This window comes from Furipterus horrens, unplaced genomic scaffold (assembly GCF_987537825.1).
Source record: "Furipterus horrens unplaced genomic scaffold, mFurHor1.1.pri manual_scaffold_7, whole genome shotgun sequence".
Lineage (NCBI taxonomy): Eukaryota > Metazoa > Chordata > Mammalia > Chiroptera > Furipteridae > Furipterus > Furipterus horrens.
This window is the reverse complement of record NW_028327177.1, coordinates 128,953,267-128,979,967: the sequence shown is the minus strand read 5'-3', so window position 1 is coordinate 128,979,967 and position 26,701 is coordinate 128,953,267. Positions and strand designations below refer to the sequence as shown.

At 36.9% G+C, this 26,701-nt stretch overlaps 1 protein-coding gene across 1 annotated transcript in view; it reads left to right on the top strand.

Annotated features, from left to right (window-relative positions):
- Positions 1-26,701, top strand: part of GADL1 (GAD like acidic amino acid decarboxylase 1) — a 145,920-nt gene that overhangs the window by 32,815 nt on the left and 86,404 nt on the right. The window contains exons 9-11 of the mRNA XM_090284950.1: positions 1,097-1,213; positions 5,951-6,015; positions 6,341-6,422. Of these exons, the coding sequence (XP_090141076.1) occupies positions 1,097-1,213; positions 5,951-6,015; positions 6,341-6,422 (264 nt within the window). The remainder of the gene's footprint in view (positions 1-1,096; positions 1,214-5,950; positions 6,016-6,340; positions 6,423-26,701) is intronic.

Genomic DNA, 26,701 nt, shown 5'->3' with positions numbered 1-26,701 from the left:
TGATATAACCACTTACAGTAAAATGGGACGTAGACATATTTTGTAAGAACAACTGCACTTCAAGATAAAACTGAGGAAAAAAAATGACTCCATCCTAAATGGAGGTAAAAATGAATTTAATGGGCAGTAAACATTCTTGTCACTTATTCTCCAGGTGCGATAGAATCTCTGGCTTCTTGTTGTACCCCCTCCCCCCGCCCTGCTCCACTACCATTGACTTTGTCTGAAAATTTTTCTTCCGAGGCACTTCCACAGCCAGAAACACATCTCTGCTGACAAGGTGGGATGGATTTCTCTGAAACAGCCGAATTCCCTTATGAGGCCAAGGTGCTGGCTAGCTTGGCTGGAGTCACCATTCATGTCTTCATGTGCCCCCCATTTCCCCTTTCTCTCCATTTCCCTCCAGCACCTGTTCACTCTACAAGATGCAGCCATCAGCTAGATGAGGAATAACACTGGTAGGAGTTGTGCAGGTTCCCTCTCCTAGCACATTTTAATAGATTTCTCTGTTGAGCACCTGGTTTGGAGAGTGTATCCCAGTGAGGTTACCTTATCCCCTCTGATGCTTAATTTGTCCCTGAGCACATTTTTTTTTTTTTTTTTGTAACTGCACTTACTTCACAAGGAGACAAGCACACAGGCCTGCATGGTTTGTACCTGGAGCTGTTTGTCTTCCAAACGTTCCTTTTTATTTTGGAGAAAGGTAACGGTGTTGGCCCACTGGAGGCCCAATGAATCTCCCCAAGAAGAAGTTAAGATCATACAGAATGCCAGGTCACCAATGCAGATGAGGTTATTTACTTTCTATCTGGGAAAGCCAAGAACAGAATACACTACAGAAAGAAAACGAGACTAACAATCTTGAGTTGGGACAAAGGACTAGTGTTGTCATAATGTTTTCTCAGTTCCCCTAACCCGTTTATAATACGAGGCTATATAGTAGAAAGGTTTAGAAACATTCACTGAATTCATGATTATCTCCAAAGGAATCAAATAAATTTTCTGGATATAGTATAACCTTTATCATGTACCAACCTATTCCAGCACAAATGTAGAGGTAATGGTGACCATTTTTATATGTGGGTCCTTCTCGCAGGGAGCGGCACCCTTTCTTGTCTGCGCCACCTCCGGTACAACTGTGTTGGGCGCGTTCGACCCTCTGGATGAAATAGCCGATGTCTGCGAGAGGCATGGCCTCTGGCTTCATGTGGATGTAAGTTCTCATATCTGTCTGTACACGTCTGCGTAACTTTCTGGTCCTTTTATACTCAGACACTAGATGTGATGTCCCCAACTACTTTTATCTAAATTTCTAATTAGGAGAAATAAAAATGTCTTTTTGGGTAAGGTATAAAGAAGAATATTCTAAGACGATGTAACTTTTCAGTTTTCTGGATTCTATTTTATTTCCACTTCTCCCATGAACCATTTTCTTTGGTCCCTTGAATCTACTCTCATTGAGGTAGCACGGTGTAAAAGACACATTTTGGACTATGGAGTCAAGGGACTTTGATTTTTGGACTCAAGTTGGCCTTTTTTTCACTGGGCTATGGTTTCTTTATTTGTAAAGAGAGAAATCACTGATGTGGTCTGTAAAGTATTTTCTAGCTTAAAAATTATATGACACCAACCAGCCAGAAAATGCAAAAAGCTTCACCACATAATTTCATGCTCTAACTAAAGCAGGTTTTATATAGATCTATTATAGATAATTACTTGAGAGGGACGGGGATAACTTATATTTTTTCATAATTGTTTAACTTAAAGGATTCACTTTTTTTCTAATTAACTGTGTAAGTCCTGGCGTTGTTTATAATATTATTTTCTCCTTAATCAAAGGTAACTCTTAAAATTCTATTTATCTAACATTAAAATGTTGAGCACAGCCAGTTCTAAAAGCTTGTTGAGCAGTTTTTCTGTTTTGTTTTTTCTTTTTGTGTGTGTGAAATCAGGAGTTAATTAGTTTGATTCAACTCAATAGAAGGGACTGTTGTATATGCTAATGAAACTTGAGGGGGACCTTCCTCTGGTGAGTGGTTCATAGCCTCCTTGTAAAAAAAAAAGAAAAAAAAATACCCAGAAAGGACTATTTTTGACTTGCTGAATGGAAGGTACCTGAGCATTTGGAGAATATACATGCACATAATTTTATAATTTGGATGATTTTATGGTTTTAAAGATAAGCATCTAGATATGATATGGAGAGATTTTTTTAGCAACTCAAGGCTTTCATTAAAAGTATGCTAATGTATGGTAAAAGCATCAGTAATACTCACTAGAGTTATAAACTCTAGCGTGCCAATGGCAATATTTCAGGTAGGTTACTTGTGACTTCTTTAAATGAAATTGTAATACTTATATCTGTTTATATTTCAGCTTATACCTTATTGATTTTTATAGACTTTGAAACATAGTAATACATTATGTCCTAAAAGATAATACAAAGTGAGTACTTCTGTAACTGTGGAAATAAAGGGAAAAAAATACATCAGCATTTATAGTTGAAAATTCTACTCTCATTAAAAGCATCAAATATGGATTATATAGCTTATATAAAATAGTAGCTACAGAGGTTTCTAAATTGGAAATTATATTAAGAGATTTATGGGGCTTAGAGAGAATCATGATTTATAAGTATAAATAAAAGCCTCTAGGTTTTCTAAAAATTAATAGTTGAATTTTGGAAGGAGACATTTCTATAAGGAAATATGTAAGCTCTACAAATTATTCCATTTACACATAATGAATTCCTGTCATATTAGATTAAACTGGACAACATTTTATCTGACTTATTAAAGAAATTAGCTCTAACATGGAGACAGTGCTTACACATTCTTTAATATTGCAGGCTTCAGATCTGTTGATAAAATTGCATACAAAAGCATATAGCTATTCTCTCTTTTTATACTGTGCACAGTTTATTAGTTTTAAAGATTAAAAATTAACAAAATTCTCACAACTACTTTGACCTATTGGAAATATTCTAAACAATATTTTAAAGATACTTTACATTATTAAAAACTGGTATTTACTTTCATTTATTAATTCTAAGACATGCTTTTAAAAAACCTCTTTAGGATGTCTGAAATTGGTATGTTGATATCATTTTTTTCTTTATTAGTGGTAACCAAAAATGGTGACTCTTACATTTGATAGTGTCTTAAATTTGGTTAATTACAATGCATTTTTAAGGAAAACTCTAGTGTTGTTAAAATTTTTTGCCTCCAGTTCTCTTTTTCTTCCGTGAGAGTGCATTATTCCCGCAGCCTCTGCCTCCGACCAGGACGTCGGGGCCGGTCTGGCAGTTTTCTGAAGCAGAGGCTGTGGCCACTGCAAAGCCTCCCACTCCCAGCAGAGCTCGTGAAACCTCTCACCTACTCTTCATTCCAAGTGCCAGAGCGGGGGTAAACATTGTATTTAAATTCATGGGCTTTACATGCTGCTGGATCTGAGTTCTACCCCTGCCTCCACCCTCCCTTCAGGATTGGTCCTACTGTTCCTTTATTGCCTAAGTAATTAAAGAGAAAAAAAAAAATAAGTAAGTAAAATGGTAACTGCGGTGCCTAACACAGTAATAGCTCAATAAATGATGACCTTTATTGAGATGGAAAACCAAGCTCCTTCATCATTGAGGTGATTTGTTTGATATTTTTGCAAGTTTTGGAATCAGAATTTAGATAGTTAAGCAAATAGAGGTAGGGCATGACATTGTTTTCCTCCTCTCAGCTTTTGGAGAAGTTCGTGGATCAGCTCTTCCTAACCTTGCCCAGTCCCTCTGTAAACCAGTGAACTTGAAAGAACTTGAAGCTTTGAAAGAATGCATGTAATTTGAAAACTTCAACTCAGCTCACTAGGATTGGGAGAATATTGTTTACTTTTAGGGGAAGAGGAGGATGGAGAGGGTAGTGCAGGAGATACGAAGGAGTGTTGAGTGTGGCGTGGGAGGCAGGTGGAAAGGTTAAGAGAGTAAATGGGCGTGTCTGAGTCTTACTGCTTCACCTTTACCCTAATTGTCATTGGTAGAATCTCAATAAAGTTGGGGGTGAAAGGATTGAGAAAAATAGGGAACTTGGTGTTTAGAGTGGGTAATGGGAGTAAGAGGACATCATATGTAAGTCAACTTAACGTCTGTGAAGGTCAGTATCTCAAAGCCCAGCACTGGGGATCCTCAGTTAGGGGGCCAGGGTAAAGCTTTCCTAGATGCTGAAGGCACTTCACTCTGTATCTCAGCCTTAATCAGACATGAGCCATCGGGAATGCTGGCGGGGGTGGGGTGGGGGGGGTGGGGGGGTGACTGCAGCAGGAAGGGGACTTGGCCTACGGCCCAAGCCTTCAAGACTGTAATTGCGAATCTTTGGGATTTGCATGCATATCATCACCAGTACACAAAACTTTGGGAACCCCATGGGGTTATTGGAGACTCTAGTCCACGGAAGCAAGGCTGGAACTGATTGTCACAAGTGAGGGTCCTAGCACTCAAATTAAGGAGAGATTCACTCTTAGGGCCATGCTAGAGCCCAGCTCTGAGAGTGTGTACCTTCTTAAATTGTGCACCTTACGTGACACACTCACTCAGAGCTATTTGTAAGTGGGATTTAAGGCCGTGCCTTAGTGTTCGGTGATGGGCTCGGCTTTTGTGACACTCTGAGGATCATGGCAACGTCCCATTTCTTTCACCTTCTGTATCAATGGTGCACACAGTTTTACCACTTCTTTCCATGCAGTAGTGGGTGTTCCATATCTTTTTAAATTCTATATCCAAAAATAGGATAACCTATTCGCTAGGCAGTTCCTAAGCTCACCTACTGCCCATAGTACTTTCTACACCCTCAATTACCCATGCTGCACTCTGCCATTTGGTCAGCTGGTTACCTTCCTTAAGTTATGATGCTATTGACAAAAAGATCTGGTTTTTATTGCCTCTGAGACCTTGAACGGTTTGCCTACAACTTCTGAACCTTAGTTTTTCCTATTAAAAAATCTAAGTGACTGTGGGAGCAAGGGGTGGGATGGGTGGAGGAGGGCAAAGGGGGAAAATTGAAATAACTGTAATAGAATAACAATTTTAAAATGAAGTGACAATAATTCCATTCTCAATGCAATGTTGTGCGGTGTAGCCTTGGAGAGCATTCAACACAGCCCAGAACAGTCACCTCGTGTTACCTCACTGCACTTGCCTGTCACTGTCCTACAAATTACACTTAGAAGATTGCTCAATTTCAAGAACCAAACTGACTTTTTTATTCCTCACATTGATTCTTCCTTCCTCCTTTCTAGACTTATTGACTGTGGGATTTCCTTTCATATCCTTATTCTCAGTTCCCCTCTCCTTTGCTCATATTTACCTTTCCAATAAGAAACTTTGTTAAGTCCCTGGTTTCCTTTCTCCCACTCTCACATTTTTTTTTTCTGGCAAATATATTTGAAAATTATTTGGCCAAAAAGATATAATTTTTCAATAGAAGGATCTATTTCTACCTCGCTAAAGTTAGTTGGCTACAAATTCCTTTATTTCCTTCCAGCCACCTTGTCAAATACATGCCACATTTATTAGACAGAATGCCAGCCCTTAGACCCCGACTCATGATCAGCATCAGCACCTTGTGGATGGTAGAATCTTGGCATTGTAAAGAATTGTCTTTTTTTTAGATTCTGAGATTTGAGGTGGTACAGAATCCCATGCAACTCAATAGGTTAATACAACAATTTCTTTATGATGTGTGAATTTAAATCCTAAGCGTTAATGGGAGCCATCTGTTGTGATGAGAGACTCTGAGGGGCTGAGTAGAGTCAGTGATCAAAGTTTTCTGGAATACAAATTGGTTAACATTTACTTCAAACAAAGTAACAAGGCAGATTGAGGTTGTCACTCAGGCTTTTCTAGGACAGCTGGCTGGTAAACAAATCACATTGAAATAACATTGTTTTGGTTATATAAATTTCTCAACAGGCTTCTTGGGGTGGCTCAGCTTTGATGTCAAGGAAGCACCGCAGGCTTCTGCATGGCATCCACAGGTAAATGTAGTTCCCTAGGTGCAGCATCTCTCATTTAGGCATGGAAACCTCTTTAGACTTTTCCCACTTAAGTAACATTCTGCAAATGGACCAAAAAAAAAAAAAAAAAAAAAAAAAAAAGAAAGAAAAACATAATTGCTTTACTTGAAGGAAAAAACAAAACAAAACTCCAAACTCCCTAGACTACTCAACCAAAGAATCCTGTTGAGCACGGTCTTGGGTATGAGTACCGAACGTGTGTGCTGCTGATGGTAGAATTCTTTTCTCCAGTAGAAACTAATGGGTCCCCTTGCTACCCTGTCCTTTTCTTTGTTCTCCATAACAGAGCTGATTCTGTGGCCTGGAACCCGCACAAGATGCTGATGGCAGGAATTCAGTGCTGCGCTCTCCTTGTCAAAGACAAATCTGTGAGTTTTTTTTCTTACGGCCTTTAGGCATGGAGAGGGGTTAAATACAGAGCTTGCAGATAATTTACTTTTGCTTATATTTTGTTGTTTGGGCCAGATATAGGTAAAGGTCTTTGGTAAATGTTGATGACATCAAAAGGAAAGATAAATAAGCTCAGATGAAAAAGCTAGTGTTTCTGCTCAGGTGATTTTGTAGATTTGATTTAGGCATTAGGTAATCTCATTAGTTATAGCAACATGGCTTCTTTCGCTCTCATTTGGATTTATTGTAAAAATCAGTTTTAAACACTGCCAAGATTTTTTTTCTCCTTGATTAAGTCTGGGATTTAAGTTATCTTGAAATTTCTGCCTGCTAAGAAAGTGGAACAGATGTACGTCATACATTAAATTGAATGCTTAATATGCGTAGCTGGGGCTTAACGGCCCGATATATGGGAAGATGTTAGTTCAGGGCTCATCATCAAACACTGATTTATTAGAGGATCCTCTGTCTCAAGAGGTTGGTAATTAGCTTCTTTTGGAATATTGGGGAGTGTTGAAAACTTGTATGGATTACTGTGAGGCAGGTGGGAAAAGAGTTGCTGAGCTTCTTGGCTAGAGGTATAAACTCTGTTTCTGTGGGTGAAATAAGGATCCTTGTGGGAAGTGGCCCAGGCTGGGAAGTGCCACTTCATTCTTAGAAATGCCTTCTCAAGATCTGTGTGCAGCATGTGGGTGATCTTTCTCAGCCATCTGTTTACAATTTTTTTTCTTTGGGGACTCCCTTTGCCAATGCCAGAGTCATTTTCTCTTTTTAAGGAATTTTTATTTCAAATGAAAACCATATTTGAAATTTGAAACCTAGTCTTGCATATGTGGATAGTTATACCTCTCTTTAAAGAAAAAAAGTATGGTACCGTATTTGTATGTTGGTGTCCTTTGTGTTTAAAAAAAAGAGAATGTTCAACAAAAACCAAGAACAGATTCTGCATCTGTAGGTAGAGACACTCTTGGGAACATGAATCTGTTCCTTAATGCTTTATTAGGCTGGCTAATATCAACTGTATTCCATTTCATTGAATTATATTTAATTTAAGTTCTTAAGTTGTAGAGTGATGATGTCATATTATCACTAAAAGGTAGTTTAAGATTATTATATTATTTGTGAACAAAAGAACGTACTCAACTTGCACATAGTTAAATATTTAAGACATGACAGAGTTTGGGAGTAAACCCAGGTTTTCCTTTGATCTAGATCTGAAAACAAAAATATCTCCTCATATCCTTTTACGTGCCAGGCATTTCCTATCAGCTTTCTTCTTAATGAGTCAATCTGACTGACGGTCTTGTCTGTTGGTGTGCAGCCCTCAGGAGTGGAAAATTTAGACCAAAATTTTTATGAATACTCTTTTAGATAATTTTCAGGCTCTTATACAGTTTTCTTTTTGAGTGATATTTGAGTGATTTAGCCAAGAATTGATTTACCTTTATGTGTTTGAAGCAATTTAACATTTTCTGGATCACCTAACTCTATCACAGGGGTCAAGATTGTATTATTTTAAAAAAGAACTTATGCTTGGATATCAATAAAAACAATAATACCCATGTCTACTCACTTGGAAAGAATTAAGAGGTTAGAAACATTACATTATTGTACAAAGAATTCAGCACTTTCAAAAGTTGCATTTTTTAAATGAAAAACTATTTTCAAATGAACTGGAATGGAGGGTTGAAACATGAGATATGAAATATGGCATTTGGCTAAAGAAGCTTTGTGTTGTTAGTTTTATCTCTCTTTTGTACCTATTTTCTGCCTCTTGTTTTTTAAAATATTTATTTATTAATTTATTCTACCGACAATAACTGATTTCCTATGTAGGCCAGGCACTGTGCTGATTCTGAGCTTATAAAACAGACACCTCCCCCATAGTCAAAGAGTGTAATCTCACAGAGGAAATGGTGAGCAAAATTTACCTATTTCATTCTTTAATTCTATTTTGATAAGTACTCCAAGGAAGGTTTCCGACACTGTTGATTGTATATTATGTAGCCATTCCAATCTCCTTCCCTTCTGTCTCCCAGAACTCACCTAACCAGTCTCCCTCGCCGCTAAGAGTCACCAGATGACACTGAAATGGCAAATATGATGTAGGGGCAATGTGATGGTGGCTTTTGAGAAAAGTTTTACTTTTTGCTGGAGGTGATACGCACAAGAGGAGAGCACTCTCTCCTTTCCTACCTTGAGTGCGGTTGTGTCACGGCATGATGCATGAAGCTCTCTGACCTTGCAACCATAGACAATGACCCTACATTGAAGACTGAACATGCACAGAATGGCAGAACAGAAAGAGGAATAGTCTTGGTCTTGGATGATGATTCTGCAATGTTGCGTTAACCCTGGAAGTGCCCACTTCCAGACTGTTTGTGATATGAGTAATTAAATGTCTTTATTGCTGAAACTACTTCCATTGGGTAATGGGTTACTTGCATCCAAATGCACATCTAGCTGATACAAAGAATAGTATGCTATTCTGAGAATACAGAGTAAGAAGATCTGAAATGTCCCAGATGGAAAAAATAGCATGCTCAGTGCTCAAAGTCTTTAAGAGAGAAAGGTCCTTTTAAATTTTAGATACAAAAGAAGTCCATTGTTGCTGAAGCACAGGGAGTAATGCTAAAACTGGCATGGGCTAGGACTAAAAGATCAGGCAGCGGATAAAACATGCAGGATTGTAGAAAACATTTGAATGATTTTAGACTTAACCTTCAAAACAATGGAAGAATTTTAAAGCCAGGGAGTAATCTGAAAAGACTGTTATTGAAAACAATGAATTGGAAGGGGGCAAAAATGAATACAAAAGTAAGTAAAGGCCTGCAGGATCCAAGCAAGAGTTGATGGTGGAAGAGATGGGATAATGTGATGAAATTTCAGCTACATTTTGGCTATCAATAAGACAGGGCTGAGTTACCAGTTGCGCATGGGAGATGAGGAAGAAGCAGGTGTCATGGTTGACCTTCTGATTAATGATACAGCAACTGAGTCCTATTTAGCGATATGGAGATTGCTAAGGATAAGAAGATCTGAGAGTCAAATATCTTGATTTTCGAATTGGCTCTGTTAAATTTGAGATTCCTATGACATATTCAAATGAAAATGTCATATAAGCATTTGACATATGGATTCAAAGTTAGAAAAAGAGTTGTAGTCTGGAGAGGTATATTAGGGAATTATTGACATGTAGATGATTTTTGAGGTATATGAGTGAGATAGAATGCCTTAGGAGGAATTTTGGAGTCAGAAAAGAAGAGATCATAGAACTTAGCCCTGAAGAATATCAGAGGTTAAAGACTGGACAGAAGAGGAACTTACAGTGAAGCCTGAGTTGGAATGGCTAAGGAGATAGTAGGAAGATCAGGAAGATCAATTGAGAGAAGAGTATTATGAGTGGGAATGACTGTCATCCTTTGTGTCAAAGCTGAAATGTTCCTTCTGAAAGGTTCACAGGCTCCACAAGGTAAACTGGCCTCTCCCCGTTATTCCTCCTCTGACCCTGTTCCCTCCTTCTAAAGTACTCACCATGATTTGTAATTATGACTTTCCTGTACCAACTTTCCCTCCCCCTAGAATATAAACTGTATGAGGATAGGAACTATGACATATAGTCACCACTGAATTTACAGTGCCTAGCAAATTTTATTGAATGAAGGGAAAAAATAAAAATTTGTTGAAAAGTTTAATGAGTAAATAAATCAAAATATCTGCCTTCTTGCCAACAATAACTAAGAGTTTCTCATTTCTGTCCTATTCTAAATAATTCATTTGAGAGCTCTGATTAAATAATGATTAAAATTATAGTTGAGGAGCTTTACTGCCTAGGCCCTTAGACAGGCTTGAGCATGCCACCAACAGTAATTGATGAATAGTGATTTTTATTAAGACTTACTTCTCCAGTTAATGGAAGGGGGCAACTCCAGTGAAAGAAAGCTAATTACTAAGTGAATATACTACTGTTAAGGGAAAAACAAATTCCCTGATTTGTATACTCAAAGTCCTAACATTCACAGTGCGGCTGACTGACTAGCTTGTGGTATTTGCATTTTTCATTTCCTGTATTAGTAAAAAAGACTGCTTTAGAAACAAAGCAGAGCCATTGCTCTTGAAGTGCACTATCACTAACCCTCTTTGCATCATAGAGATAAAAAGAAAATCGGGGATTAAAAAAAAAATCTGCGATTGTAAATAGGTTAATTTCAGGTGTAGATGTTGGATTGGCATGGCTGTTTTGGATCCATGACAATTTTGATGCTTTGATCTAAAATAAAAAGCAATATATTCTTAGAATCACTCGTATCGATGCAGAAAAATCTCAATATTGGCATTTTGATTTTCAGTGTATGATAGAAGGACTTTTAGTTTTACAAAACCTAGCAGAAATATGAGAACATGAAACACGTTAATCAGATGACTTTTTGAGTATACTGTAGATTATTCTTCTCTATTTTGTACCCATCATTATCATCCTATATTAACTCACAAAGATGTCTTGTTTAACCTATCAGCTACAAACAATTTTAGAGACTTTTTTAAAGAAAGACTGTTGATACTATGAATTTTTTAAATTATTTTCATTTTATAGGTTTATTTCAGAAGTAATGAGTGTTTATGATAGACAAATAAAAAATTTACATATGGAGAAAGAGAAGGAAAAGAGATATAGAATACATAACTGAAGATAGCCTTAATATATTTTCTTATGCATATATACATATGTACACATATCTACTCTAAAAGAACTTGTAACATATTTTGCTTTTAACATGTTTTTCCATTGATCAAAACTAAATATTGTTCCATATCAGTGTTCATTGTATACATTTTTAATAGCTGCATATAGTTTTGATGTATTATAATTAACTTGACCACCCCAATTCGATTGTTTTAATTTTGGGCTATTATGGATTTAACTACTATTTTTTAGGCTGAGTATTTGTACACATCCTTTATTCTTTCCTAGGAATAAATTCCTGGAAGTAGGAGAGCTCTGATTATCATTCATGGTTTGTTTTTTTTTCTCTTGTTTCCTAATTTTCCTTCTAGAAATTGCTTAATTTTTTACTAACAGAGTATGAATGTGTGTGTGTGTGTGTGTGTGTGTGTGTGTGTGTGTGTGTGTGTGTGTGAGTGTGTTACAGGGTTCCCTTTGACATCAAGGGAGTATTTAGCTTTGTCAATTTAACAGGCAAGTCATTTGTACACCCACACTTACAGATACACAAGTAAATATTTCTCTTCTACTTTTATCTATTGATGTATTATATATCTCTTTCTGAGGGATCTTCTTTGGACAGAGGCATTGACATGCAATTCTGGGCTACTTAGGTTTCAAATAATAAGGTGGGAAAAGAGTTCAGTTGCCATTCTTTTCTTCTCATCTTCGTTCTAGAGAAGGCTCAGAATGTAGTCCCCGGTTTTTTTTTTTCAGGAGGAGCTGCAGGAAGTAGAAGAGTAGGAAATTTATTCAATACTATGAGTCTGTCACTGCAATGCAAAGAGAAAAAAAGAAGGAGACTAATGCCATTTCCCAGTGTGGTCCCCCAGCAGAAGGCAGAGAGATTTCACTGGAATACCACGTGCTATCATCTCTCAACCCATTTAAAATTCTATTCAGAATGATAATTGATATTGCACATGACAGCTATTACATGCCATTTAAAAATGTGCAAGAAAAGATTTATCAGAGAAACTGTGACAAACTATATCTGCTTTTGTGAGGATTTCTTTTTATAGCTCTTGTTTTTCCTCATGGAGTTCCTATAGAAATACCATTATATGGTTTGAAAATACTGAACTATCTGATCATCACAAAATGTTTTTCTTTCATGCCAGACAACACTCATGCTCTCTCTATACACACATTATAAATGTCTTTGAATGACAGCTTCCTAACTAATGTAGTTAAAAAAGGCATGGGGGAGATACAGATTTAAAGCTGATTAGAAAAAAGAAGCATTTGACTTGTAGAAGGGACATCAGTCTCTTGTGCTTGATACTGCCAAAATTTTTGTCCATATTTTGGATGCTCTTGCTTCAGCTGAGATATTTTTTTTAGACTTTTCAACAAGGTTGAGAATTGCAGAAGGCTGGCAGAACTGATCAAGTTCATGGTTAGCAAATAGCACTCTTCTTTTTTAATTCCTGTTTTTTTTTAATTGTAATAAACAAAAGTTAATTTTATTTTCATTGAGGCTTTTGGAAATTTGTGCGTATGCATGTTTATATTATGCATCACATTAAATTAAACCTCACATGGTATTATAGGTAATAACAAATATTCCTATTTTGTCTGCTTTCCTTTTGCATGAGGTAAAGAAACACAATAATTAGTGTTTGAGTTACACATGTTTAAAATCCGTGTTGTCTTTTTCCACTAAACAAAATAATAAAATTGTGGTTTAGAGTTTATTTGTTGTTATTGAAATTGCCATTAATTTTAACAAGGGGATTTGTACTTTGTTTTAGATCCATGCCCATATAACCAAGTATATTAAATTCTTTGCGAATTGTGGTTCCAAGGGGTACATACTTATTATTATACTATTTGATTTCAATTAATAGTTATCATCTTGTCGTAAATGGGCACAAGTCCCAACTCAGGACCTATTCCATGACTCTTGTAATCATCTACATATTAGATTGTGTGCTACCGGAGGGCAGAAGCGGATCTTATTCATTGCTGTAAAACCATTACTAAGTATAAAGCCTGACACTCAACTGATACTCAATAAAAATGTGTCCTGAAATGACTTTTGTGTCTTTTTCCAATACTATCCAATGATAATGTATTTTAAATCTGTTACCTGCAGTATGAAGTAGTGGTTTCATTATAATTGCAGCCTGATCACTTTCAAGTCTCAAAGAGTATCCCTTCTTGCTAGTCGGTAAGAATTTTTTTGACAGGCGTAGAAATTATTTGTCTTAATCCATATGGCCTCCTCACATCTCCCATTTCACTTGGCACGGAAGAAAAAAACCTTTACTCAACACTGCTAACATTTGGCCTTTTATCTACATGCCTCGGAGACCAATAATAAATCAGTGACTCATGCTTTCCTTTTTCAGGGACCATATTGTCTTTCCCCTAGGGAGTTATTTTTGTTTTAGTGTCTAATGATGCTGGTCTTTATTGGAGATTGGACAAGAGGAAGAGATACTTGCTTTTCTAAGGTTCCCTGAGTCCTCTCTTGACCCCTTCTAATAAACAGAACGACATAAACGATCTGCCAGGTTGCTGGCTGTGGTGGCTTGTAATGTAACATGCAGCATCTTGGCCAACCGTTTCCCAGGTTCATCCTTGAGTTCCTTCGGACCTCTGCGTGGCTGCTACCTGGTCCTACTGATGAAGGTACATTTATGTAATCAGTTTGACTTAGATGAGTTGAGGTGTTGCCCAGTAGTACAGTTAATATCTTCCTTCTTCCTTTCTATTAATGGAAAACCCTAAGAGAGTGTGAATCTCTCTGATAATCTTTTGTTTTTCTCAGTTTTTTATTTATTTTTTATTGTTTATACTATTATAGTTGTTCCCAATTTTTCTCCCTTTCCCCATCTCCACCCAGTCTCACCCTCCCCACTCCGTAAGTCAATCCCCATATTATTGTCTATATCTGCGGGTTGTGCACAAATGTTCCTTGGTTAATCCCTTCATCATCTTTCATCCTGTCTCCCCCCGCCCCCCTGCCCCCTACACACCTTTCTGGTTGCTGTCAGTCTGTTTCATGTATCTAAGCTTCTGTTACTATTTTGTTCACTAGTTTATTCTTCCAGGTAAAGAATTCATTCATCATAGCAGTGATCCCATTTCACTCTGGGGCCCCAATCTTTGCTTTTCTGCCAATCATCACAGAACACTTCAGATTTTCTAAGAAATGACCAAAAAGGAAAAAGGAAACTACTTTTGTGTCCTCTTGTCATTTCCAATTTGATAAAAACTAGCAGTTGAAAAATATCCCTGAAAGAGGATTCTGTGTACGATTGAATATTTTCTGATTAGAGACTCAAAATAATAGGAAAATTATATAAGTTAAAACCTAAAACACACACACACACACACACACACACACACACAAACATAAGGATAAGGGCATAAAAGGAAATCTGGAAAAAATTCATGCCATAATTAGCATGCTCCACCTGCCACAGTGGGTAGGCCAAAATTTGGTTTTAGCATTTTTAAAGGATTCCAAGCATCTGCCTTTTTGTTTCTTTTGCCTTTTATTTTACTAAAATTGACTTACTGCAACTAGGCTTTCCCTTCCATTTCTACTTTCTATTATGATGCTTGGGACCTTTCTGACTTCTTGGAATAAATGTCGCATTTGTTTTACTTTGCACAATTCTGGTTGTCATATTTGTTGTTTTCCAAGAAAGATATCTGGAAACATACCTGACACTCTAATTACACTTTCCAGCTTTGTTGTTTCGAGGCTAAAATGTTTCAGGGAGTCAGTTTTTTCTGGGTTTTTCTTCCACGGCAATTCGAAGTATCAATATATGTCTATGTGAATAAGAGAAATATACTAATTTTGTAGATAACACAGAGGTGGTAAATATGCATTTATTTTATAATACATAGACTTTTAATAATTATACTTAAACCCTAATTTGTACAGAAATTGTCACTGGCATATAATAAAGAAATTAATTGTGGACTGAGTGACAGAAAGAAAACCGTAAAATTGTCACCATCTTTTATATTGAGGGGGCATATATCTCATTCAGCAAGCACATGTGCATTTACATTCATACCTGCCTTAGGCTCTTATAATGTTAATGGTAAAGCCTTATATATTTTTTATCCCTCACTGAATATTTAATTTCTATTTCTTCATAGAGGATTTTATATCCGTTCTTCCAGACATCTGGGGGAATTAGAAGTCTAGGAGCAATGTTTGAAGTTTTTCTGGATCTCTAGAATATTATCTTTACATCTATATTAGGGTGGGCACCTCTGGGTCCTAAATGAGAGAAAGCATTACTGTACTGCCCTTGTTAACAATGAACACCTTTGAACCCTGTTTCCTGAAGCGTTTGGAATGCCTGCTGGTGAGGAGAGGTAATGGTGATATACTAGGTCTCCACACATGGTGGGTACCATCTCAGCTCCCTCACCTCTCACCATATGGCTCATTTCCCATCCTCCCTCAGTCTGACAATTTCCCTGGAACAGAAACACCTCCGGTTTGCCTTCTCCAGCTCCATTCCTCTTCTGTACCTCCCAGCGGTTTATTTCTCTTTTGTGTAGGTCTACTGTGCTTTTCATTACATGCATTTTTATGTGTTGTTACAATACTTTTTGTTGTCTTCAGCAGGAACACTCCCAATTCACCTAGTGCTGTATTACTATAATTGATACGTGTGCAGTTTTGACTTTTTAATCATCAACTGTGTTCGGTGCTGCCAGTGGCGGTAAGCATTTGTTACTTAATCATCTTTCATTAATCCTGCAAATATGTTCAACTTCCTCTATGACAGATGAGTAAGACAAGACCCCTACCCTAAGTGAACTCAAAGGTTAGCAGGAGAAATAGAGTTCCAGCAAATAATTCAATATAGTTTTAATGTAATTATGAAAGGAAGTAAAAAACAGGTGTTCGGGGAATGTAGATCAGGTGAGAAAATAGCCATGCTGAAGAAAACTTAGTTATAGAAGAGCTGATTATTAAAATATAAGTTAATGCTACTTTTTTAAAGCAATATATTACCACAGTAGCATAGTCAAGCATAATAAAGAACATAAAAGTTACTTATAATCTACCAGCCAAAGTTAAAGTATTTAAAATTTCTTGATAGATGCATGTTAATACAATACTATATATATGCTTAAAACCTGGCTGGTTTGGCTCAGTGGATTGAGCGTCGGCCTGCGAGTTAAGTGTCGCTGGTTCGATCTTCCAGTCAGGGCACATCAGAGAAGGAAAACTCTTGACTCCAAAAAACCTCCGCTGCCTTGCGACATACCTCTTCAGGGGAAAGGCTAAGGGAGTAAACCCCGACAGAAAATCCGGAGCTGGAGTCCCTAAGGCGGTTTGACGTTGTAGTCAACACCGGCAACTCCTGCGGCGCACCTGAAGCCAAGCTGTATTGACTCCGTCTTTCCCTTGGATCCTTCAGCTGCGAAGAGAGGGGGGGTCTGCTGCATGGGCAACAGCAGACCCTCCATATCACCCTGCCGAGGCTCTGTAGCTTCAGCTTCACTGGAGAGGACACTCCAGCGTCATCGCAAGATGTCGATTCAACACGGAAGGAGACAGATACCGTGTCACTCCCGAGTCGGACTGCACAGCCATTCTCGGCGGTGCAGATAGACTCTTAAGAAGCTACACCATCGTCTCTCGAGACGGACGGCTGCTGCCGCCGCCGACGATATATATGCTTATACATATAGATTAGTATATATTTTTCTTTTACAACCAGCATTTTCCTTTTTCATCCAGTCCTACCCCCTTCTTACGATTTAAGAAATGGAGGTACTTGGGTTTCTAGAATCTTAAGAATATTCATTTCTTTAATGATGGTCACCATTATTATGGAAGCTGGTAACCTGCACCTTGAGTCCAGCTCAGAAATGTGCATCCATGAAGTTACTTATATATTAAAAATGCACAATACCTCTTCCCCTCCTTCCATCCAGATGCCTCTTATAATCATAACTGTTCAGGTTATCAGTGACTTCATTGGAAAGATGGGAAGCTATACCTGCTAATGTTACTATCTTCATTTGGGAGATAGTGGTATTTGGAAATCTCATTCAGCCATCCACCCTTCTGTAATTCTGTTGACAACTTTTTTGTGACACACGATACCTATTTAACTATAGAAAAAAATATTCAGATAAAGCAATACTTTCATGTTATCCCATTTGATGCACCAGATGAGATAATATATTGCACAAAGCCTACATATGAACTAGGGAAAATGGGGGATTGTCTAAGGTGAAAACAGATTCTTTAAAACATTGAATTATTTGCTAGAACTCTGTTTCTTCTGCTAACCTTTGAGTTCACTTAGGGTAGGGGTCATGTCTTACTCATCTATCATAGAGGAGGTTGAACATATTTGCAGGATGAATGAAAGATGAGTACATTAGCAAATGCTTACCGCCATTGGCAGCACTGCACACAGCTGATTATTAAAAAACCAAAACTGCACACGTATCAGTTCTGGTAATAAACCACTAGGTGAATTGGGAGTGTTCCTGCTGAAGACAACAAAAAGTGTTGTAATAACACATAAAAATGCATATAATGAAAAGCATAGTAGACCTGCACAAGAGAGAAATAAACCACTGGAAGGTACAAAAGAGGAATGGTTACATTGCTGTAATTTTTATAGTTTCAAAATATCAAGTCTTCATTCACTCTTTTTAACAAAATCATTTATTTTCATCTGCATATTCTTCCAAATGCATTATGGAAACTTTTTTTTTAAGACAAAAACATTCTACTGGGCTTTTCTTAGGGTTATATTAAACCTATGAGGTAATTTGAGAAAATTTATCATCTTAGCATTATTTCAGCCTTCCCATCTAGGAACATGGCATACCTCTCTATTTATTCACGTAACTTTTATTTCACATAAATGTTCTTTTGAACTTTTTATTATGAAAAATTTCCAACATATACAAGAGCAGAGATAAATTCCTATGTACCCATCCTACGCCTTCAATAGGGATCAATTCATGGGTAATCTAGTTTCATATCTATCTTTTCCTACTCTTCCTTGTATACTTTTTATGAAAAAAATCACAGACATGATATCATTTTCCTGTAAATATTTTAGCTCCATAGACTTTTGATGTTTTTTTTCTCATAGAGAACCTACTGGTGTTTTGCTGGAATTACTTATAAGTTTTTTATATTATTTAATATCACTATGTATAAAATTTTTACTCTTCTAACTACAAATTCTGGTATAGAGGACAATTGTAAAATATTTATATTCAACTACTTTACTGGATTTGTTATAAATTTTGAGAAATTTAAAGTTATTCTCTTGTATTTTCTAAATATATAATTATATCAGTATAGACCTGTAATTTTGTTTTCTTTCTAATATCTCAGCTTCATATCATTTTCAAATAAAATGTCCTGACAAAATTTCCAAAAATGTGTTCAGTAATAATAGTAAATAGAAGGCATTTCTTTCTTCTTTGTGAGTTTATTAAAGTTGCCTTATGATATACATTCTTTATAAATCCTCTAGAGAAATTATTTAAGAATGAGTATTGAATTTTACCATGTTCCTTTTTATTATCTAATAAGGTAGCTCTATCATTTTCTTGAATGAAGTTAAATGTATTAATAGATTTTCTACATTACTGACTCACCTCATTTTATCACAATAAGTTGCTTTAATGTATTGATGGATTTGTATATTTCAACTTCTGCCTCTATGTACATGTGATTAATCTACTCTGTGTGTGTATGCACATTTGTGTGCATGTGTGTGTGTTTTATTGTGGTTAAGTTGTTATTTTGAGTGCCAGTTTTAAAATGTCATCTTTGCTTTAGAGTAATTGCAATAGCATAGAGATCATCAGCTTTTAGAAATGCCCTGAAAAATTAATCATAAAACTTCTTCTCAGAAATTTTGGAGAAGATAATTCCTTAATCAAATGCTCATTTTTGTATTTTATTAAACTATTAACAATTTCCCTGAGTAAATTTTGATAACTTATAATTTCTCAAATATTTAATATATTTTATTGAGATTTTCAAATATATTATAATATATACCATCTCCTATTTGCTTTTATCTTATTTTTATTTTATATATCTTTACTGAAAATGTAAATTTTAAAAAATATTTTTGATTATGTTTATCTTATCTTCTTAGGAATCATATCTTGCGTTTATTTTTTCAAGTCACATCTCTATCAAACTTTAATTGTTATTCTTTGTCTCCTGCTTTTTAAATATTTTATTCTGTAAGAATGCTATTTTACATTGAGGGCAGTTTTGCCTCAGCTCGGTAAATTTTGTTTTGGAGTGTTCTCATTTAAGTTATTTTCCAATTAATCTATGATAACAGTTTCTTATTTAATCTTTGAGGCAAGAGTGATTTATTGAAGGTATTTTAACCTGCCAAGTGCTTAAGATATGTTATGAAATTCTGGCTTGTTTTGCTATAGTGAGATAATGATCAGAATGAATCCATAGATCAAGAGTGACAATTTTTACCTTTTAAACTCAGCAGTGACTCTTGAAAGGTTATCTTATCATCCATAATCCATTTTTAATTTTAATTTTCTTTTCCAAGCAAACACTCTGTAGAATTGGGGAGGGGAGGAAAGTGTTTGAAGAGGAAGAAAGAGTTACATAGGAATGTGCACCCCCGGAGGGATCAAGAGAGACTAGAACTTCTCTGTAAGTGTAGGACATACAGGTCTTTTTTGTCTCTTGGTTCAAGTTCTAGGTGAGACTCAGAGAGTTGGGAAGCCTCCCCACCTACACCTGCCTCCCCGCCCTGATCTCTCATGTTAACATGGTAAAGGAAAAACAAAATTGCTAGGCCTAAGGGTTCCTGAGATAGTCTCCCATTTTCCTGCAGGCTTCAGAATGGCTGGCAGGGAGATCATCCAGAAGTGACTGAAAAATAACACACAGAGGATCCTGGAAATAGGGGCAACAAGGAGCATGACTCATGCAATGTGACAGCCAGAAGCATGGCAGGTCTTCAGGGGTGAACAGGAAGATGAAACGACCATCTAGAACTGAGCTAGAAATGGAGCAGGTGGTCAGCCCAAGGGCAGCAGTGATATCTCTGGAGAAGCAGATGTTCACTCCCAAACTTCAGCATAGGGTTGGCAGATTTAACAAAGGAAAATAAAGGATGCTCAGTTTAATTTGAATTTCAGATAAACAATGTATAATATTTTAGTATAAGTATACTCCACATATTGTATAGGATATTACTTATACTAAAATGTTTGTTTTACAAATGTTTATGAAATTCTAATTTAACAGGATGTTTTGTATTTTATCTGGTAAATCTCCTCAGTGGCATTTGTAAATGTCCCAATAATGTTAAATAAACATCAAGAGGAGGAAAACTCTCAGAGGAAATGTTTTATGTCTGAATGTTCTAAAAGACCACTCAATTTGATTTTCTTCTAGAAGTGACCATATTAGATATTTTACATTAGACATAAATGTAGTTCCAAATCATAAGTTTTGTTACAGAAAAATGAAACATCATTTTTGTACATCCCAAATAATATAATTTTAAAATTCATTATAATTGTATTTGTTTTTTAAGTGCATGTGTTAAGTAAAATATGGCACTTTGCTGTGTAATGATCACATTGGTGTGAAAGCAGCCAGCACAAACTAAATTAGTATCCTTCAGTGTTAATTCCAAATTTCGAGTCTTCTCCATCTCTGGTCCAATCAGCTGGGACCAGGGGAGTGGGGTCAGAGAGTTGTGTAATGTGATCATCTCTGTGAATGAGAAGAGAAGTAAAGGGTCATTGTGAACTGGGCGAAGCCTAAGTTGTGTCTACAATAAACGTCTTCCATCTCCTGCTGTGACAGCTTCCTAATAGATTGCTGAGTTTTCAACCAGGTCCAGAACCTGAAAAGAACAGGGAACATGGATTCTATCTTTCCCATCTCTAGCTCCAGCAATTATCAGAAAGCAGTTCATAGCTTCTTTTTTATAAGGCTACTCTCTTTCCAGTACATTTCATTATGCCTTTGTCATGCAGTAGCACATGTCACTATTATATGTCCTTTGGACCTTACCGTGACATATTTTTTCTCTGTTTTGTTACCAGTTTTAGACAGCACCATAGCGCAGATTAAACCCCTGACATCCTGTTACAGAAATACCGATGTGCTCATTTACGGCACTGTCAGAATCGTTGTGCCGTTTCAATAACCAACGTGCCAGAGGTGTAGTGAAATGCAATGAAATCCATAGCATTTCTTAAGAGCTAGTGAGAACCAGGAATTTATGTATAAGGGAAGATTGTTTTGTGATTGTGAGACAGCAACAGCAAGCATTACAGGGTTAATTATTCTAATAGGTTTTTTTTTTTTTTTTTTATCCTGGTTAATAAAATTATAGGGCCCCTTTCACTTAAAGGGTTCAGCTGAGATCCATGAGGAATATCTCCAGGGGAATGGAGTCCTTCAAATGTCTCCTTAATTTAAAAAGGTTGTGGTTGGGGAAATGACTCACCTATTCAGTGGTGGATTCATGGAGCCAGGAGACTTAAATGCATCTTAGAGTCTGATCTTTGCTTTACAATTTAATAACGAATTAATGTGAGCCCATGGAGTTTAACTTTCTTTATATGAGGATGCCCCCCACCCCCTCCCACTCCCACACACCAATGCCTTTATTGCTCTAGGCATTCATGGGACATGTTCTCATTTATGTTCAAAAACTTATCATAATCATTTCGAACCAAAAAAGTTATTCATGGTGCCAGGCTAGATGAGATCATATAGAAAATATATTGTCCCTCATTACTGTACCAATTTCACGGATTTTTCTAAGGCAGGGGAGAAAGAAGATATTTATGGTTCATTTTAGGTTACTGTGACCTGGGACCCTATCTGTCAGTCCACAGTATCTTTTTCTGGAGTGTACACTGAGCAATGTTGTTCTTGAAGACTATATTTGTGATAGGATTTGGAGCAGGAAGAGGGGTGAAGCCTTCACCCCATGACGCATATGCTAAACATTCAGAAATTGGGATGTATGGTCTAGGGGTAGAACAGGGTCATGTCCAGCCATTGATGTGTGCTGGTATCTACAGCTGGGAAGGAATGTGCTAGGTTGCATATGGAGGGCTTTGGACATCTCATTAAGAGTACATTCATTTTCCTATAGACAGTTGTTCCCTCTGTGGAAAACTGGACACTGTCCTCTTTGCCTACCTTAATCCTACTTTTTTTCTCATAAAACTCTGCTTAAGCTTCAACTTTCCAAGGGGGTTTTCTTGCTCTCTTGGCTGTTTTAGAGGTCTTGTTTCTATGCAAGCACTTATTCAGCGTATATCACAAAGTCCTCTGTGGTCACACCATTAGCCTCTCATCTCCACTGAATTAGAGGCTCCATGACTCTTTTCATGTCCAGTACAGGCTTGGCAAGTAAGACGAACAGATAAATGAGTAGATAAATATAGTAACCTATTTAAACCCATATCAATCCCATGAGGTGGGGACTACTACTATGCCCACATAGAGATGAGGAAACTGAGTACAGAAATCATAAATAACATGCCCAAAGCTATAGAGCTAATAAGGGTGGAACTTGGATTCATAACCAATCGGGCTGACTCTGAAGTCCATGCTTTTAATAACACAGCTCCTATGTTCCTAAATCAAGATGACAGGTACTAGAACAACCTCATATCCTAACTAGAACTCTAAATTTTAAAGTCACAATGATGTACAGAAGTAGAAAATGTTGACTTAGAAAGATTAAAATTTGAGCGATTATTCTTCATAGAACTAATACAAAATTAAGTTCTATTGCTAATTATTTTGCTAATTCTAACTTTTCCACAGACCCAGGCAGGCTGGTTAAGGTGATCTGTAAATCTCCTCCTAACTCAGTTCTGTCCCCAGACCTTGCCAGTAGGTTTTTCTCATTGACTTCTCTTCTGGCTCAAGGGTGACCACAAATTCTGTAGAAATAGTCACTTTCTCTCAGTATTTGAATTTAATATACCTGGTCCAATGTCCCCTTCAGGACGTTGAAGTTCATCATAATTCTTATATCTAGAGACTAACTGAGCCAGAGAATCCTGGAAGTCACCTGATCCCTCTGCTTCTAACCTGCCGAGAGCCTTTCTTTCTGCCTTCCTTCCCTCAGTCCTTTCTTGCTCTTTGACCATGAGTAGCTTCTACTTGCTGTTTGCATATAATGAGTTTCCAGTTTGAAATTCAAAGCCCTTCCTGCCACATTATTTCAGCAAAGGTCCATTACAAATGACAAAATACCAACTTAACACAAAACAGAAAATTAACTCAGATTTAACCAGTTTCATCACTGAATAATTTTTTTTTTTTTCCTCCCGGGGTGTTGCGGGAATAAAGGAAATTAGAAATTGTAAACCAGCATGAGTCTGGATCACCAAATGCCATTAAAAGGGAAATAAACCATGGCAAATTTATTTTCTAAATTAAGTGTTCTCTTTTACAAGCTACATATTTACTATCTAAAAGGATTAAAAGCTTGCCTCAATAAAAATGGAAGACAATGGGTGGGACCTTTGGGTAAATGTTTCACTCTTCCTACCCCTACAGACTTGAAAAACTGGTTGTCTTATTGAGTGTGTCTCCTGATACATATGTCTCAGAATAGGAGTCTGCAAAGTATAGCCCTTGGGCTAAATCCAGCATGACACCTGTTTTTGTAAATAAAGTTTTATTGGAACACAGCCATGCCCATTCATTTAAGCATCCTCTATGGCTGTTTCTGTGCTACGGCCGCGGAGTTGAGTAGCTGTGTCACAGATTGAATGGCTTGCTTACAAAGCTGGAAATATTCACTAACTGGCCCTTTACAGAAATTGTTTGCTCATTTGTGTTTTACAGCACCCAGAGGTGAGGGCTTTGCCTTCCTCAGTCACAGGGTCACAGTTTAAACTAGGAAATTCTAGGATTAAACGTGGTTTCTCAGTGGGTAAATACACCGATGGACCGGGAAGCATGACAAGACTCGTGTTCATATTCTGCTTCTGCTTAAGACTGCCCTGTGTGACTTTGACAAGTTGCTTAACTTTTCTGAACTGCAGTTATTTTATTTGCAAAAAGGAGACATTTCCTATTTCAAAGATCTACTATGACATTAAAAGAGATCATAGTCAAAATCGTGTAGTGCAGTGCCAACCATGTAGTTGGCACTTAGTGAATGTAATTTATTTTTTTCCTCTTTATGTCCAGATCGAGGAGTGAGCTGCATGTGGAGGCACGGATTCTTCTGTCTGGACAAATGTCCATTTGTATAGTGGAAAAATTCTTTGTCATTTTAGCATATTTCTATATTTTTATTAGGAGTCTTTGAAAATAACGTTTTTGTCTAGTACCTCTTGTGTCCTCTTCAAGGGTTTTACCAAGTGCTTCCTGATTCATTTTGATCTGTTATTTAAGGCCAGTTTTAAGTAGGATTCCCCATGGTTACGGTAATAGCAACAATTTCCAACAACTCTTTAAAGGAATTTATACAAAGAAAAGCAGGGAACTTGGGCTTCAGAAATTGCCTTCCTGTACAGCATTTTTCCCTGGTATAAAATCCATCTCTTAGCTATACTCTAAGCCTCAGAGGACAGACCTCTGGAGAATGCTCAAACTCCAAGAAATGTAGGCCAGTGGCCTTGCTGCTGAATGTGTAAAATTCCATTTGAAGAGAAACTAGGCTCCTGTTAACTGTACCACAATAAGCTGGAGACATAGATTGATTTTGTTAAATATTGTGCCCCTGGTGTAGAATGGCTCTTCTAGCCTCAGTCCAAGGCAGCACACTTGCTCTGTGCCTGTTTTGTCCAATTGAAAGACACTGTTACCTTATGTCTGCTCATCTATTATGAGAGATGCAAGTAAGCCATCTAGAAGAAGAAGTATGTCCTGTGTTAATGAATATTTTTTTACAAACATTCACTTAAACCTTGTGCCACAAATACTTATCACAGGAGGTGGGCTGCCATGCAGTACGGTTATCTTCAATTTACAGATGAATGAAATAGAGCTATGAGGAGGTGAAATGATATACTTGACAGTTATACAGTAAATGCTCAGAGCTCAGAAGCAGCTCATAACTACTGGGTGTTTTTGCTGTGCACACATTACCAGGCGTACCAAGAAACCGGCAAATAATCTATCCCCTTCCGCCCTCCTTCTAGCATGCCGTCTGGGCATAGAAATCACTCCAGGCTTTGCTGTATTTCCCCATCACATTTTTCTCTTGGCCTTGATTTCATCTTTTCTTCTCCTCTTCCTCTTCCTTTTTCTTTCCCCAACTCCCCCACCTTCCCCATCCCCCTCGTCTCTCCTGCCTACTCCTTCCTTGTTGTCTCCATTTTCTCCTTTTCTATCCTAATCCCACCACATTCTATTTTTATAAGTTGCTTTAAGTCCCTTTGGCACAAAACAGGTTGTAAATTAATGTATGTATGATAGAATCATAGGAACTCAGGTTTGGAAGTAATGCAGGAAGAGCAAAGACTATACAGTTCCTTCCATTAGAGCTGAGTGAGCAAAGTTTACTTATATCTGTATTAAAATGATTAAATATTGAAAATAAAATAATGCTTTGATCTGTATCACAGATACATAGGACATTAAATAGATTTAATAGATTAGGGTTGTGGGGGTCTTTTTGCACATCACATCCATGCCACAATCTTTGGACATGTTTCATAGATGATTAAAACTCTAGCATTATCTGTATCCCACTTATATTTTCTTTATTTAGATGCATAGAAAAAAGTTATTTTTTACTTATATTCACACACAAATAAAAGTTTGATAGAAGTTCACTAGTAACACATACACAGAGTCAGAAAATCACCTTGGTTTATATCCTCTTGTGAAAAACGCACCGCTTCAGAGTTGTTTAATCTCACCATGAATGTGATGCTGACTGAAACTTCTAGACCAGGATTTTTCAGTGTCAGGCTGAAAGCATCAGAGCGGTAGTTTTCAATGCTGGCTGCACATTAGAATCACCTCAGAAGCTTTAAAAGAATTGCCCTTATCCCATACCAGTGGTTCTGATCTTTTGGTCTAGTAAGAGCTCTTCATTGGTATTTTTTTTCTCTAGATTCTTCAGATAATTCTAATATTGGCAAGAGTTAAGAACCAGCATACTAATTGGTCTTGAGTTATATGGTCAATTGTAAGTCAAATAAACTTTTCATTTTCTTTTTTAATGAACAGTCCAAATAGAATGGAAGAGAAAATATCAGTATGCAATTCAAGTACTAATGATGAATACTATTCCATTAAGCTTTTATTTCTGTTTCATGTATATTAGGGTGGATTCTGTTACTATTTAAAAATAACTTTTTACTATGAGTTATAGTCAAAGTTTGAAAAATACTGTTTTAGAATATCTTTAGTGGAGAAAGTATGTTATGTTGGTATTTGTCTAGAGAAAATTGGGAAATCTTCATCTGTTCTAAGACAGAAGCCCAATTGCACTATTTTTAAATGCTTGTAGGACATGAAGTGGTATTGTAGTAATTTCTGCACTATCAAATGTTTCTTATGTATTTATAGAAGCACTT